Source organism: Podarcis pityusensis, assembly GCF_964106645.2.
Source record: "Podarcis pityusensis genome assembly, chromosome: 2".
NCBI classification, from domain to species: domain Eukaryota; kingdom Metazoa; phylum Chordata; class Lepidosauria; order Squamata; family Lacertidae; genus Podarcis; species Podarcis pityusensis.
This window is the reverse complement of record NC_138029.1, coordinates 59,130,304-59,148,137: the sequence shown is the minus strand read 5'-3', so window position 1 is coordinate 59,148,137 and position 17,834 is coordinate 59,130,304. Positions and strand designations below refer to the sequence as shown.

Here is a 17,834-nt window from a genome sequence, read left to right as displayed (position 1 = left end):
CCAGCTGATAAGTTGTGAGTGATAGGGCTAAATCTTGGTTCCTGAACCCTTGGATGGACTTGGATCAAACTGGAGGTAAAAAAGAAAAATCAAGGATTTAAAAGACCATAAATACAATGTTGTCTTTCCTCCAACCATTAAGTGCTTTCTTCAAATAAGCTTGTTGTGCTTCTTTAAAAAATAATCGCTTATTTTACTTCATAGTTGCGCGCGCGCACACACACACACACACACACACACACACTGACAAATCCTGCAGATGTATGCATACACGCCCACATGCACACACACAATTTTCTTTTCCATAAGTTCTGTGTATATAGTTGGCTACTACAATAGTACCCCCATTCTGCAGCCTGCTAAACAGAGGCAATCCCAGGCAGACCATGAAATCTATTTGCTTGGTTTAAATAATGCCCATAAAACTGTCATCCCTGCATGAACAACAGATACTGGCAATCTCAGGCCTCCTTGTTAAAATTCTAGGATGTCCTGCTCACTACCAGCAAGCACTAGCCCCTAATAATGCACATGCTTGCATTTTGTTTCACTATGATACACATGTTTTGACTAGGAGAGGCTAGCTACTGTTACAGTATATAAGTCAGTGAAGCTTTGAGTCAAACAGAGAAGAGGAAAAACAACAGTTCTTTTTTCTTAAACTATATATACAAATTAAAAACGAAACGAAAAACAAAACCCTCTGTTATGATACCAGGTGGAAATTAGACATGGCAGTTGTAACTGGATTTAGGGCTCACAGAGCTGTCACAATTGGTCTATCTGGCGTATTAGGATGCCAAAATGCTCATTCTGAAATTATCCTCATTTCCTGAATCTAATTGGCTATGGTGCCCTCTGCCACTACCAGATTCTGTGTCAGAGTCACTCATTTCTGCATCTGAGAAGTAGCCATCAGTCTCATTGTCAAAAGGGTGTAAGATAACTTTCGACCTCTCACTTCCTGAAGGTCCATTAACCAGCTCAGCAGGCTTCTCGCTCTGGGATCTCCGAGTCCCTCTGCCTTCTTTTGGTAATCTGAACCTCACTACTGTTTTCGGACTACCTACTGAATCAGGCACTTTAACCAGGGGTTTGGGATCAGAAGATGGAGTATATTTCAGTGGTTCCTCCTTCTCATTGCTCAGGTTACTTATCAGGCTCTGGGAGGCATGTGAATCATTTGCTTTTGGAAGAGTTGTGGGGTGTGAAGAGCCCTTCTTAGCCGACTTTTTCACTTCGCACATCACCTTGCGCTCTGGCTGAAGTTTGTCCCCACCTTTCTCTGCTTTGCTGTTTCTTAAATCATGGGGTGAGGACTTGGTGGTGCTATCTGGCAAAGAGCTCACATTAGTCCAGTGATGTGAGTCCTCTTGGTGTCTCTTAAAGATGGTACTCAAGCCGTTCCGTGCCACTTTCTTCTTCGTGTGCGTTCGCACTTTGCTCCTAGCTTTCTTTGCTGTGTCACTGTGCTTCAACGGGGACTTCAGGGAATGATCCATCATGAAACTCAACAAGGTCTCTTCGTCTTGTAGAAGTTCCTCAGAAAGGCCTGGGGTGGTGTCTTCATGGTGGTCATTGTTCAAGGACCACTCGCTCATTGCCATGTTCTCAGTGGTGATCTGTACAGATTGAGCCAGCCAGCTGTTGAAGAAGGTCCCATCAATGGGAAAGGAAGTGGACAAACCTAAACCAAAAAGGAGCAGAAAAAGAACAGGACACCTTAGGATTCAGTAAACATTTAACCGCCGTCACAAAGGTAATTTCTGTTCCAATTAGAACAGTTTTATTTGTTTATAATTGTAACATTTTAATCTAATTTTTATAATTGTATATTACATTGTTGTAACTCAGCATGGGGCTTTACGGTACAGGGTGGCTACGGAAACAAACAAACAAACAAACAAATAAATAAATAAATTTGGGTCAGTAATTAGGCAGACAGAAGTTTCAGAAAGACCAAGGCAAAATATTACATTACGTATGATTGTAATAGCACAACTCCTAAGTAGACTGTTCAGTCCGGGGAAGCCTGAATGTGAATCACACGGCCACCTATTTGCATCAAATATTTTATCATGGCTGGATACAAAGCCCTGATATAGTAACATGAAACTCTATAGCTAGGAGTGAACAAGAGGAGAATCATTAGCTTTACATCCTAGGGTCTCCAACACGGCACCTGCATACATAATGGCACCCTTCCAATTTCTTAGTATTTTCAATTTGACATGTTCACTCCCCCCCCCCCTTTTAACCATGGGTGGCACTGGGCGGGACAGAAGGCATCCTTCCTTTCTCCAGATTTCCTCTGGGCCCCACATGGTGGTGCTTTGTCTGTTTGTTGGGGGACCTTTTCCTTGTTTGGGTCCCCCCCCCCCGCTCTCTTTTTTGGCTGTTTCTGTTTTATTTGTTTTGGAGTGTGGGCGGCTGTTTTGTTTGTTGTTTGAGGAGGAGTACCTGAGAACTGCTTGCTTTTCTTCTGTGAAATGGGTATATTGTGGTGCCCACAACTGTTTCTTAGATTTCCAGAAGTGCCTAGTCCAAAAAGGTCAGGGATCCCTCCTCTACACAGATGGAAACTCCTAGACTTGGATGAACTCCCACGGAGTGAGTGAGTGAGTGGATTCTTTATGATCTAAATAGCCAACTCTTTTCACGAAACACATGGGGTTCACAAATACATTAGTACTTCCTCATCAGATCAGAATTCAATAAAAGTTATCTTAGGATCAGCAGGCGGTAACACGGGCCTCAGAGTCACTGGCTGACAAACAGCCCTGCTAAAGGAGTCATACTGAAGATTACTTCACCAACAGTAGAACCTTCTTTCTTTAATGTATGAATTGTTCTACAATACCAATAACAATCAGAGTTCCAGGGTGTGTGGACTCAAGACTCCATCTGCCGGTCCCTGCCATTGGGCATGCTGCACATGTGATACTCTGAGACCTTGCTGGCCAGTGCCCACACGCCTGGGGCATAGCTATTCAGTCCTGTTCACATGATCACTTAACATGTGAATAAAAGCTTCTGAATGGGGCAATCATTAAACTTCCCACCCATAAGCTCCATGGGCAACATTTTTAAAGCATTTAACCTCTCCACAGGTGCTAAAGCTGCTTTTTTGAAGCCAAACTTACCTAGCTGCCCGAGCACCAACTCATTACCCGATTTCCTTTTTTCTTTCTTCTCTGGGCTGCTTTTCCTATCATCTCTTCCTTTTCTTTTTGGGTCACTTCTTCTTCCCTTTGTTTTCTTTCCAGTTTGCTCTGTTTGGGTTTAAAAAACAGAAATCATTAATACTAAACACAACCAGCAGACACTTAGGAAATACAGAGGGAACTAAGAAGAAACAATATGTAACAAAGTATTACAATGGCTGCTAGTAGATCGTGAAGTTATATGGAAAAATCATTTACCACTGTTTTAGGAAAGTGGACATTGCAAATTTGCCTTGTGGCCCATGAGCAAAGCATCACAGGCTGCAATTCTATGTCACATAGTCTAAGACTTTTTTTGTTTTGAGACACACGAATGGGGTCACTGGTACACGGGTTTATTTGAATACATAAGATTTAACTCAATGTGAACCACTGAAATAAGTAAGACTCCTTGGATTAAAACCAGTATCTTTTAAAGTCAAGTACCTCTCTTCGTAAATCAGACTATTAGGTTTTGATTCACAATCCACTTTTATGGTACCAGTTTTGCACATCTCTAGAAAGTTTGGGACAGCAGAGCATTCCAGCTATTGGAGGACATAATCAACTGGTTCTTTATCTTTTACGACACTTTGCTTATCTTCAATTCCATTCAAAACAGCCCAATGGCTGTATGCAAATGCAACAAGTTCCATTTGTGTAATGGGCCTTCCCCCTTCCCCTGTGTATCACCTAAACTTGTTCTGGGTTCCCTCCCCACAGAGCAGATTTAGGGGCTGCCGGGATAGTGGTGGGAAAATGTCCCATTGTGTGAGTTGACCTCATTCCACAAATACAACAAACTAAATTGAATCCTGCTCCAACATTTAATTTATACAAAACAATCTGAACAATCCCCAGGATTTATTTCCCTTGGCTGATTCATACTAAAATAACAAGGGACTTTTGTTAAAATATTACTTTTTTCCAGCAAAGGAACTTCTCCAAGCTTTTTACTTATTCCTTGGGATTTCGGGCATTCTCAGTGAGGTCCTGCCTAGAGCTCCTTCTGCTGGAGGCTGCAGAAGAGAGAAGAGCTCTTGTGTGCTCAGGTCCTGATTACGGCTTTCCATAGGAATCTGGTTGGCCACTGTGAGAACAGATCGCTGGACTTGATGGATCACTGGTCTGATCCAGCAAGCTCTTCTTATGTTTACACCTAGGACCGTATTAGGATGCCACATGAAAAATGAATTTGCACACTTGATTCTGCTTGTGGTGGACAGCTTGTTGTAGTAGTGTTATGGGAATGCTAACACCCTGTGTTTTAGTAGGCTTCTACCCGTTTTGATGTTATGTGAGATAAATAGACAGCTCATGGTTAGATTACTTGCTTAATGCAAGAGAATTGCCTCTACATGCTGGCTGGTGGTTGAGAGAGAAACACAGCAGCTACCATGGTACACATCAATAGGCCGTACTATTATGAACCTATTTCCAAGCATGCAGAACGGTCTGGTGTTAAGAGGAAGAATACAAATGGTGGTGGTGTTCAAGAACTGCTGGCTTAAACTAATTAGGCTGTCCTTGGTAGTCACTTAATAAACCCACTGATGTGGAGAATTTATGTTTCCAGGCATGCCAATCAAATACTTCCCTCCCCGCACCCAGCCCTCACAAGTACTGAACTGACTTCCAGGAAGAAAGAAAAGCAACATTGATGTTTGCTCAATTCCTGCCAGCTAACTGGAGAAGGGCAGACCCATTTTTCACTTGACTTAACAAATAAAAGTATCTGGCTTTTGTTTAGATGCTGCAATGCTTCCAAACAGCAATATGAATGTTAGCCTTTCTGAAAAGGAAGTCTGTCAAAAGGAACAACAGCTGCATTTCAAAGCCTGACAGCTAGGGGGGTTGCTTTTCAGTTCACGGGAGATAAATAGAAAACTCCCACTTTTAAACGGGCAGCCCCTTCCCACTTCAAGAGGCAATGCCTAAATGATTATTCATCAGTGGCAAAATAAAAAAGCAAGCTTAACTTTACGAGGGCCGTCTCCAAAAGTGAAGTGTGCCAAATGTGCTTCACCAAGATGTTGCTCATTAACCTCTGTGGCATACATTAATTAATAACTTGCACTGGGCTAATGATGGATGAGGAAGAATTTTCTCCCTCCAGAAAGAAAAGACAACAAAGACATCTTGGGTCAATCTCAACAATGCATTTTGTTCAGAAAGCATGTCGTTCCGTGCAAGGATAGTAACACTAATAACGAATTATCCACAGCACTGATCCTTGTGCCCAATTAAATGCAACAGGAGTTGAGGATATTCAGCCAATTTCCAAGGGCTACCAGCTCCATGCAGGCTTTCGATTCCAAACAATGCCAATTTGGCAGGGCTATAACTCACAGAGTAACTACTTGCTGAGGAAGTGATTTCATCTTTTGTCTAATTGACCCATAATCATAAAAAAGCAAACCTCCTCCATCCCTTGCACCCAGGAATTGGTACAGACATAAATATATTATGTGAAGTACAGTGAGCAACATATGGCCTATAGCACTTCATCTTCCAGCCCACTGCCTCCTACCAGGGCGCCCACTTCATAGAAGCTGCTGGCAGTCTATTGCTCATCTCAACCATTTCCTGCTCTGGAAACCAGAAGTGGGTTAAAGAGAAACCTGCAAGTGCCAGTTCCTAGACCAAAGCTCTGAAGAAGTCAATACCAAAACTTTGTGCCCATCCTCCTTAGAGTGGCGATTTGGTATTTTTGTGTATCTGGGGGCGAAACTAGATGAGACAAGGAAGTTGCACAATTGGCTCTTCCATCTCTTTAAATTTTGGAAAAGAGCATCTGGGGAGGGAGGTGTGATACAGACTGAGACAGTTGGGCTGGGGAACAGAGTTAAGTCTCCCATTGCCCCATGATATATTTTCCCAATCTCTTCCTGCAAATTAGTATTTGCCCAATTTGGGGGGGGGGATACATTTACAGGCTGCATAAACACAAGTCCTCCTTTACCATACAAATAAACAGCTTCAAGAGAAATGAAAACGGGGGGGGGGGGGGCGCTATCTTCCCCCAACTCTCAGCTCCTGGTCCAGGTGGTTATCTCTCCCCCCCCGCCCCTCACCCCAGCTATGGTTTCTACTTGCTAAAAGATAGAGAGAGGCCAGGTAAGATATTATTCCTTCCATGAAACTTGCCTGGCTGTTCTTAGGGGTGCTGAGAGGTAATACATTAGTCAGAAACCTTGAAGGAGAAAAGTTTCATCTATTTAACTACTCCTTCAGCAGCTACAGATAATGCATTTTTTTCCTGCTTGCAAAGTGGAGGAGGGGCTGGCAGGGTGGCCTGGCTAGTGGCAACCGCAAACCCGATTATCATGGGCCATAAGCTGCGCCATTAATAGCCCTTATATAGTTGCCGATTGGAGTATCACATGAATATACAACCTACACTGTGATATATAGGACAAGCTACAAGAATTTCCATAACTTCATCTTTCACAAGCCAAGCTTCCAAAGTGACCACAAGTGACAGCACGAAAGGCCACTTTAAGCACATTTCCAAGAAAACAGATTTGTTTTGGAAGTAAAGGCTTCTGGGCTACAGATCAAAAGAGTGAAATGCAACTCTCATGCATTTCTTGGGGTTACTTAATAGCCTCTGTGACCACTGGGATTACGGAATGATGTGCCAAAATTAAACTCCCAGGGCAAGAGTGATTATTTATCCAAACACATTGTAAGTAGAAAGTATGTGTGAAAATGATTATCGCAGGTCTAGCTAGTGACTGCCAAAGCAGAGTGGCATGTATGTGAATGATCTGCATATCAGTCTCGGAAAAACAAAAACAAAAACCTATTCCTATTTCACTTAAATAGAGGTTTGATTTGTATAAATGGGGAGATAAGCATGAGGCCCATGTATTCTTGTTATAACTATTTTTAAAACAGGTAAAATAATTAGGTGCTATACCCAGCTGGAGGTGGGGGAGAGGCTCTGCCTAAAGGCTTACAATCAGAGAGAGCAGTAAACAAAGATGCCGCCTTATGATTGTGTTCATGGCTGAGATTGCTTTTTCTAGTGAAGCTGCAATTTCTCCTTAAATCACAGAACTGATATTTGTGGCTTGATCCCATTTCCGCATTTGTCACTGGCAAAGCTCCACTTCACTTAACAGGAAGCCGGAAAGAGCTTCTTCAGTCTCAAGTCTCTCTCAATCTCACTAGCTCTTTTGTGGAAGTCTGCATCACCTGAGGCTAGCAGTCAAATCTCAACTACAACTGAAACAGAAAAGACAACTCAGCTCCAATCAGTTCAGCTCCTGTAAAAAATAAAATAAAAATCTAAACTGGCAAATGTGAACCATTTGGAGTAGGCGACTGAAACAAAACACCTGCACCAAAACATCCTGGCTAATTACAAAACCGGCATGGAAGCTGCCATGTGAATCAAATGGTAGCTGCAATATTCTCCTTGACAGCTTATTTTGGCAGGAACAACCGCTAGATTAGCAGGTGGGGACAGTCTTTCCCAAGCATACATGCAATATTAACACACTTCTAATCCAAATGTGGCTCATGGATAATATAGTTCAACTGAATTCTCAAGGTTACCATTATCACCCTATATAAACAACAGTTCCCTTATCTGAAGTCTGATTACATGCAGGCCTATATATACTCTGTGTAAGGAACACAAACGAAAAGCTCCGATCCAAATTCTGCAGCAAAGACAGGGGTGAGTAGGGAAGGAGTCACAGACAGGATAAGGACTCTCTGTTGCCCAACAACAGCTGGAGGTCCACAAGGCACCTTTCAGCTATCATTAACCATTGATAGACCAATTCTTAAATCAGTTTGTCAATCCTTTTTGAAATTCAAGTAAATGGCTATCACCACAACTTGTGAGGGTGAAACTTGAGAAATACGTATGCTGATGGAGTGACCTGCTCAGTGCTATGTTGGATTCCTCCAATTGCTTATTAGTTTAAATATTGCTTATATGCCAAAATGGCTTTTAAGTGGTTCACAACTATAAATGCATTGCACAAGTTCTATGCATCCACATGGTATTTTTATCTCACTGTTTCTGGTGGAAACTCCTCAACCTTAGTGCTCTCCCAAAGGCATAGCTGTCAACGTTTCCCTTTTTTAAAGGGATATTCCCTTATTCTGAATAGGATTCCTCGCAAGAAAAGGAAAAAGTTGACAGCTATGCCCAAATGTGGAAAGAGGCTGAAAGAAAGAAAAAAAACCACCCATGCTTGTGCAGAAGTACCCATGACTCACTCTGGATACCAGTCATCATTTGTATTTATTATGGCATTTTGCATGTAATACAGTGGTACCTTGGGTTACATACGCTTCAGGTTACAGACTCCGCTAACCCAGAAATAGTACCTCAGGTTAAGAACTTTGCTTCAGGATGAGAACAGAAATCGTGCTCCGGGGGCGCAGCAGCAGCAGAAGGCCCCATTAGCTAAAGTGGTGCTTCAGGTTAAGAACAGTTTCAGGTTAAGAACAAGCTCCAGTACGAATTAAGTACTTAACCTGAGGTACCACTGTATAGGAATTGAAATTCCAAGATAATATTTGAATATTCTTGTAGGTAGGTTATATTGATTAGTTGTGCCATGATGACTGCTATCTTCACAAGAGTTTATTAGTGTATTCAAACAGAGCTACTAAAATAAATAAATTATTGTTGCAAATTCACATGTTTTCTAGAATGCTGGCTGCTTTGCTACTAGTTACGGAAAATTCAAGGTCTGCAAAAAAGCAAGCAAGCAAGCAAGCAAGCAAGCGGGGCAAAGCACTATTTTGAACATATACGCTCCATAGAATGTTCACAAAGAAGGACTCTAAATTATTCAGCCTGAAATGAATTTTGTTCCCTTAGCCACTGTGTAACTTGCTGCTGGGGATAAGCATCAATTCTTGATGCACTGAAGGTTTTCATGACATCCCTACCACGTTCACCTTTCTGTTCTCCCCCCATCCCCCACCCCTCTTAATAGTTCTGCTAATGGCAATATTGTTTGGACACAGAATTTCCAAAGTGGTCCTAATTCCACTGCTATCTCTATTTTCCCGTTTATTTCCATTAATTGAGTGAAAAGCTGCTGTTAAGTAATGTGCCCCAATTATTGCAACCCCCCTCAATCTGGAAATAATTAAGCATAAATATAACTCCCCTTTTCTGCTATGCAGGCTCCTGTTTGACACCTGACTCCCAACCTAATCTGCACAAACACGTTGAAGTGAAATATTAGCCAATGAGGAAGTAACCCTAGCAAATGAAGTCTATGAAATGTGTGATCCCCACAGACTGTTGCAGCAATAGGATGAGTCATGCCATTAAAAAAAGGGAAAACACATCGTCCAGAATCCGGCACAGAATTAGGTGACCTTAAACCCACTGGAAATTCTGGAACTTCCCTAACACTTTGTTATATCGTGGTTGTTTCCTTTCAGTAAGAAAACTTAAGATATTGAAGAAAATATGGCTGAGTTTAGACTTCTTTCCTTTGTTAACTCTCTCTTTTTATAGAGAAAAGAGCACTACACAGCAGCTGACAAAATACTGTGATCCAAACCCCCTTTGTGCTGTCCTGGATGTCCCTGTGCCAGCCCTGCTGGGCTCCGGCAGCAGGACGTTTCCCCTTCTGCCTGTGTTCCAGGGCTGAGCTAGCCCAGACCTACTGGATGCCGATCTGGGCATGATCACAGCATCAGTCATTTGGATGTCCCCACCCACCTAGAGGGCTGCACATCCTACTGTGGCCCCACTGCTCTGTTAAGTCCTGCCAGGCAGCAGCCAGGGTAAGAACTGCAGTTTAACATATTACTTTTGGCATAAACATTTCTGGACCAGAGCCCACTAGATGCATAAACAACGATCCCCAGTTGGCAGCGAGCGATGCATGAATACTGCAAAAACTGTAAACACCATGCCTCAAAACACAAGTATACAGCAGGAGATTTGTGACATTTCTATGACAATCCCAAATGTATACAAGGTAAAAACAGAGTGATCCATTCACAACAGGAGTCTATTCTAACAGATGTTGTTTAACTACAACTCCCATCATCCCTGACCACTGGTCAAGTTAGCAGGGACTGATGGGACGTGTAAAATAGGATTTGGAGGGCCCTACACTGGTGTCCCTGATGTGGCGAGTTTTCGGAAGCTTTTGTCTGCCTCTGCTAGGGTTGCCATAAATGTAGTTATGGGATCTTATCTTCTGCGCACAAAGAAAGTTTGCATCATGGTCAAACAAACGTGGAACCGCACATTTCTCAGGTAACACATTCCTCAGACCCTCAAAATTGAACTTGAGAAGAAAGCTTTCAGCAAAAGAGAACATGGTCCAGACAGTCCTAAAGAAACCCTAACCACGTGATGGCTTCTGAGGAGGCTCCAAAGCCACAAGCACAACAACTGACTGGAAACTCTGCCAGACAGCCAGATGCTCCTTCTGGAGAAAATGTTACATAGCTTTGAGTTTTGGGTTCTGTGCTCTTGTTGCAAAAGGGGAGGTTTTTTTTTAATTTTTAATTTACAAGATATGGATTCAACAACTATGTGCTTTTTGGCTGGGTGTGCGCCTTTTCAAAGGAGCTTATTTTTAAAATCTTCCGATGGTTGCATGCATCTTAAGGCTCTCCTTATTAACGGATAGCCACAACTTAATTTGCAGATAAAGCTAAGAGCAAAGAGGAGCAAAAAGATCAGCTGCCAGCAGTTCAACCTTTGATCCTTAATAGAGTCAGAGGCAGTTGCCAGGAAGCCAGTGTAACTGCTGGCAAATCATGCTAGTGAACCAGATGCTGCCACTAAAAACACTAAAGTCTAGAGCCTTGGGGGCCAAGATGAGCAATAATAATCCAAAGAAGGTGGGAAGCAAACAGCATGCTTCTGCAATAGGATTTCATAACAGGTCAGGTTGATTAAACAGAAATTAACTAATGCAGTTAGGATTTCCACCTTAGATGTGACATGTGGCTTGTTTGCACAGGGTCAGCAGGAGCTGCGATATCAGGCTCTTCTGCAAATCAGGAAATTAAAGGATTTGCCCTGATGTCTTGCTAACTATGCTAAGATGATTTCATATGTGTTCAGAAGGAACCTTGTTGCTTATCCCCATTAATAGCTGGGTGATGACACACTGGGTTACCTTTTAAACAGCTACAGCTTCTACTGTGTAAGTAAGCTAGGCCCTGGGTAGCTAATGGCAAACTGGCAATTAACTGTAGTACCATTTCAGATTTTCATGGCTTGGCATTACAAATGAATAATAATTAATTCTCTGGAATGGTTAGGTGGTAGTTTCCTATTATAACAAAAAAAATATGTTTTTATAGGTCATGTTATGACTTAACACAGTGACATTAAGTGTGTTTTTTTTAAAAAAAAAATCTCTGACCATTCCTTATTTAAACTGGCTTGAGGGAGTGTAAGAGGGAGTGAGTATGACATCCAACAAAGTTGAGCCCCTGCAGCTTATATTTAGAAATTAAGCTCTTGAATTAATGCATCTTTACAGGAACACATACATACCCATTACAATCAATCAATCAATCAATCAATCAATCACTTTAAAATGTCAGCAAACGCATCAGCAATAATCATTATGTTGACAGTAGGCTTTTTGGGCCCCAGAAGGAACATATACCTGGGTAAAGGTCCTTCTCAATAAGTTTCATCTGAAGGTGGAAGATCTGTTCCTGGAGTTTGCAAATGGAGTGCTTCATTTTCTCTCGCCTTGTCACCATGTAACAGAGATTCCTAACCTGCAAAACAGAAAAAGCCCGGTTTCTACTTTAGTAGTGAATTCTGACAAAAATCCACTGGCATCTCAGCTACTTAAAATGCCACCCCATTTCTCTGCTTATCCTTGCCCTCTTGTTTATCGTGATCAAATCTTTCCATGGCACACTTTGTTTCTCCATCTTTCATGCCTGCATTCTTGTACACTCTGGAGGCAGCTCGAATAATGCAAATACTGTGGGCAAGAAACCACCAATAAAAAAACACCTCCCTCTTGGATCAGTTATCAGCCCGATATCTATGAATAACTGACAATAACCTAAAGCAGGAATGGGTAACCTGTGGTCCTCAAGATGTTGGTGAAATACCCACCATCCCCAACCATTGGTCAAAGTTGGGGTCCAGCCATATCTGGAGAGTGGCAGGTTTTCTATACCTGGGCTTAAGGCAAAGGCTGCCATAAGCTGCCTTCTTAATCTGGGAATGGAGTTGATCTGTGGAGGGCAGGAGAGAGGACTACGCATGCCATGAAGTGTGGGTTCTTCTGGTTATGAGAGCACTTGTCAGAAAGCACCCTGTTGGAAAACTTGCAGCAGTACATCTCTCAAATAAGTCCCTGTACTTTCTTATACCTTAAGTGCAGGCAGAACTTATGCCTTTAATGTAAAAAGTATTTTGCAATCCACTTCTCATTTTTTCTCGTACTAACATTTGGCAGTACATCATTGTCCCCATTTTAGATACAAGGGGCAAGAGTCACTGGGGAGTTATGCAAACCCCTCTGAAATTAATGGGGACTGTGTAAGAGAACTTCATGAAGGAAACAGAGAAGAGACAGTGGTGTCAAGACTATCCAAGGGATCAAGGAATGAACAGAACTACTTATTTCAAAAATAGTTCTTTAAACATTTTCAAGAAAATAAAACCAAAATCAAAGCATATTAGCTAAGATAATTAAAATAAGAAGGCTTGAATTAAATCCTACAGTTTCTAAACTACTCTAAAAAAACAACCACCTTAACCTGCACATTCCAGTTTACACATGGCTGGTTCTTGGGGTGGGGGAGTCTCCCTAGATCTTGCCCTTAAATTGGGTTAAACAATTCACTTTCTCAAGACCCTTTTCTCTGAATCAGGAGAACTTCCATGAAGAAAAAGAAAAACAAAGGAAATATTATTTCTTCTGGGTCCTTGTTAATTTTAGGTTGCCTTTAAGGAATATTTAACTGCTTCTTTGCATGTTTTTGAAACTTTAAGGAAGCTTACAAACTCTTATAAACATAATATATAGACCATGGCTGGTGCTGGGGAGAGGCAAAGTAACTTCTTTTAAAGAGGAAGTAAAATGCGGTAAGCTACCTATGTCTCTGTTAATTAAGGGTGATGTTTTGTTACCCAAGATCAGCGCTTTTTTTCTAGAAAAAGAGGTAGCATTCACCATGAATACCTCCCTTGTTCTCTTATAATGGCAATGGCGCCCACCTGAGAGGTTCCAGAACTGAGTTCCGGCTGAAAAAAAAGTCCTGCCCACGATATTGAAGCCTTTGGGAAATGTTTGCAGCTAACACGTCTGCTCTGCATTAGAAGACCATTTTAGGAAACGCCAACACCCCAATGCAGTTAATGTTAGTTGTAACTAAGGCTGCAGTGCCAACTCTTCCGCCCCCTTGACAGGGCTTTGCAGAACTGTGGAGCCATCACCGCATGTGAAGTCTAATCACTCATGGCAGTCACAGCAGAGAGGAGGGTGGGCAGGTTGATCAAGCCCAATTCCCACGCCTGCTGCAGCCTGAAACAGCAACTGGTTCCAGACTGGGCCTGAAGCAGACAGCTATGACCCACCTCGAGATCCAATGAAACCTTGCTGGGGGGCTTTCTGCCGGCAGCAATACGACCAGTGGCCCTCCTGTGCACATGTTTGGTGGCCAGTCAAATCAGTCAGCGGAGCCGAGTGGAGTGACATTGCCACTCAATCTAAACCTCACACAGCCTGGCATAAGGGTGAACTTTAGGGCATGTTTGTCAGTACTTACTACAAGTGTTGGCGGTTGTGTAATTGCAATGACTAGCAAATATTAATGAGTCATAGACTGGGGTAAGAAAACCTCTGTAGTGTCTTGAATCTTTTAATAATTATTGACAAATAAGTCTCTGCTTCTTCTAAAGAAAATTTTCTACCCTACACTTGCAGGGCACAACAAAGTTCTAGGCTGGAAGAGATGAAATTGTCTCATTTTATCCTTCTCATACAACAACTCCTATCCTTCTCATATGACAATGTCACCCAGGCAGGGCTGAGACATAGTGACTTGGCCAGTGCCACTAAATGAATGTCAAGATAAGAAAGGATTGGACTTTGGGTCTTCTGCATCTACGTCCAAGCTCAAAATCCAGCCACTATGGTACAACCGCTCTCAAGCAGGCAACTATTGTGCCTTCAGCGACCAGAGGCAGCCCAGCTGTCCTTCCTTCCAACAAAGACTGAGCTATTGGTACAACACATTATTTTGTTTGAGCATGGCTCTGGTAACGGGAATGAACTTTAAAATCGCAACATCTGTAGGATACGTTTAATATCATTAAAACCTACTGTTTTAATTATACAGCTTGGTTCAGGATGTGTCTATATAAAATAGTACTTTTATGGAATTCTGCAGTAGAACTGCAGCAAGTTTTTCTGTCATTACGTTTAAAGTACTTGTGTTGCTAGTAATAGCTTTGTATAGTGGAAGAGAATTATACAGCAAAGACTCAGTTTGCAGACCCTGCTGGAGCCTTGAGGAGCAGGATTGATCTACAAATGTCAAAAAGATACAGTGGCCCACTTTGCATGGCATGGTAAACCACAGTTAATGGTTCACCATGAGTGCATCTTTCTGGACTATTTGTTGGCTCCCTGCTGGCATGCAGAGGAAACTCTGGCTTAGTGTTATATCCGAACCAGAGATTATGGTTTGTTTCACTCCAACAAACCATGATCGGTACACTAACAAACTCTGGCTACAGATTGTGGTTTACAAGGAGTGGGAAAAACCACAACTCTTCATAGTGCTAAGACAGGGGATGTGGTTTAATACTACTGGCTTGCTTTGTCCCCACGGACAGCAATCTGCCACAGAATTTTCCAAATGCTTCTTTTTAAAAATTAAAAATAAAAAACCCCCACACAAAACAATAACACCTTTCTCTCTGGCAGGTGTACAGCAAATGACTGTGCTTCTAAAACAAACCCAGTCACCCAAAGGTCACTTCTGTCTTGCTTCCTTCAGGAGAGCTGCTGTCATTTCACCAGTGACTGATGACCCAGTTGCAAGAAATCCCCCTCAGAGAAAAGCTCCATTCAGCATAAATACTGTATGCAGAGGGAATGTCAGTGGTAAAAGAAAACCTTGTACCAGTTGGCTATCCTGTTTCGACAGCATAGCTGTTCAGGAGAGAGCAAAGCCCAGACACAGATCAAGGAGACCAAAAAGAGCTGTTCAAGTGTCAAATTACTTCCTGACACATTATCATGCTGAGGCAACTGCAGGGGTCCGAGACCTCAACCCCTGACCCCTGAAGTTCAAGATCAGTCTTCAAGCAGAAGAGCTCCTGATTTTTAACATTTGCTTTTCCAAATCAGTACAGGGGCATGAAAAGCCTGTTGCTAATCTCTAACAGGACTTCATTGATGATTTAAGCCACCCTGTCACACACTGTCAGAGGCACAGTGTGAAGTAAATATAGACTTTACAGGCATCTAAATATACCCATCCTCTTCTGACCTAAGTCTGCCCTGGTTCATTCATATACTAACTGGGCCAAATTCTGATTCATTAAAGCCCTGTGCAATGCTGTTACACTCATGCCCATGAACAATAACAGCAGCTGGTATGAAAATAAAGCTTTATTCACATAACAAAAAATCTCTCTGGAGACCCCTACTTCAGAATCCCTGCCAACTCCTACCTGCATCAAACTAATAAGAAACTGTGCTATTTCATCAGTGTGTATAACAGGCACTTGGGGGGGGGACGACCCAAAATAAGCAAAACCAAAAAGAAGTTCTGAACCAATTTAAGTACAAACTCTGTGTCTTGCATGATGTTTAGCTCATTAAATTTGTATATAGATTTACATTAAAAAGTCCTGAAGCGATCTCCAAGCAAGTAAAGAAAAGGGATGGGTGGGTGGGTGTTGAATTCAGCGAAGTATTTGCACAAGAGGAACAGTGTCCAAGGTAGGAAAAATGACTAAATTCAGCTCCTCCCCACCCACTCCAGAAAAAAGAGAGTTCCCAATAGCTATGCGTGTGCAGCCCTAATAGATGGATCACAAATGCATCTAACCAGGCAGAGGGCCTTTTCGGTAGTGGCACCCGTTCTGTGGAATGCTGTCCCATCAGATGTCAAGGAAATAAACAACTATCTGATTTTTAGAAGACATCTGTAGACAGCCCTGATTAGGGAAGTTTTTAATGTTTTATCATGGTTTTTAATATAATATTCTGTTGGGAGCTGCCCAGAGTGGCTGAGGAAACCCAGCCAGATGGCTGGGGTATAAATATAGTTGTTGTTGTTGTGTTTACATCTACTTGTGTTTATGAATCTTCTTCCAACTAGGGACTGTGCATGTGGAAGCTTGATTCCATGTTTGTAGGCCAATTGACTGGATTAGGCTATGTGTGTCTAAATAAACAAATCCCCCTCATAATAGCACTGTATTTCTGAAGAAAAACTGTGGGATGGCGTGAACGTAGGGAGGAAAAGTAAATTCTCACTGGAGTGCTTAATGCACAATGTCCTCAACAATATTTCCAGTAATTTATACAGACATAGAATGATATTCACATAACATTTTTCATTCTTCCCCCTCGCTTTTTGGTGGGGGAGATGAATATCCATCTCTTTAGTAAGCCTTGGATATCCATGGCTATGCATCCCTTTGGTAAGCTTTTACAAAACAGTGCAAGTATTTAGGAGCCTGTGTATCTCTGACATCACATTTGATCTGCCCCTCACCATTAATCTCTGCTAGCTGGAACCAAAATAGTAAACAGAGTTGTTTGCTTGTCAGAAGCTTTTTTTGAAAGCTTTATGGTGACAGAAACACCATGAATTTACACTTGCCCAATTATCTGGGTTTCTTCTGTCTTCACTGATGAATTAATGTGAGTGAGACTTTGGGCAGTGAGCTTCCTGGATCTTAATTGTAAATAACCAGCAAGACAAATAAAAACAAGGGCCTGTTCCTTATGTAATTAAGGAGGATAAACCCTGCACTCAAACAATTATTCTTCTCTCTGGGTGCAGTTAAGAAAATTGCATCCAGACTGGGTGCATTTTCACTGCAGTGTTTATGTCAGAGTAGACCTACAATGTAATCCTTCTAGGAGACTGTCACCTGCACAATAGTAACTGATGTCCCAAAATTTAAGGTATTACAATTTCTGGTTCTTTATGCTTCTGAAAGGTGTTTGGTGGGGAAAAAATACCCCTGGAATCTATTGATTTTTTTTTGCCACTGAGGTGCTTTGTTGTCCCTATCTATATTAACATATCCAGGTAAAAAAATGCCCATGCAGTTTTGCAAGCAAAAACTGACCCAGTGAAACATGCAGGTGCCCTTTTTCTGACAAAGCACACATGGCTTTGCATGGGGGCTTTTTACCACCCTAAGACACAATGGAATCTAGACCGGGGTAGCGAATAAAAAAGGTAAAGGGACCCCTGACCATTAGATCCAGTCGTGACCGACTCTGGGGTTGCGGCACTCATCTCGCTTTATTGGCCGAGGGAGCCAGCGTACAGCTTCCAGGTCATGTGGCCAGCATGACTAAGCTGCTTCTGGCAAACCAGAGCAGTGCACGGAAACGCCGTTTACCTTCCCGCCAGAGTGGTACCTATTTATCTACTTGCACTTTGACATGCTTT

General features: G+C 42.1%; 1 protein-coding gene across 1 annotated transcript in view; it reads right to left on the bottom strand.

Annotated features, from left to right (window-relative positions):
* Window positions 1-629: 629 nt before the first annotated feature.
* The window catches only part of JADE2 (jade family PHD finger 2), a 141,056-nt gene continuing 123,851 nt past the window's right edge, over window positions 630-17,834 (bottom strand). The window contains exons 10-12 of the mRNA XM_080996280.1: window positions 11,828-11,945; window positions 3,144-3,272; window positions 630-1,687 (exon numbers count right to left, since the gene is read on the bottom strand). Coding sequence (XP_080852406.1) covers window positions 792-1,687; window positions 3,144-3,272; window positions 11,828-11,945 — 1,143 coding nt within the window. The 3' untranslated portion in view covers window positions 630-791. The remainder of the gene's footprint in view (window positions 1,688-3,143; window positions 3,273-11,827; window positions 11,946-17,834) is intronic.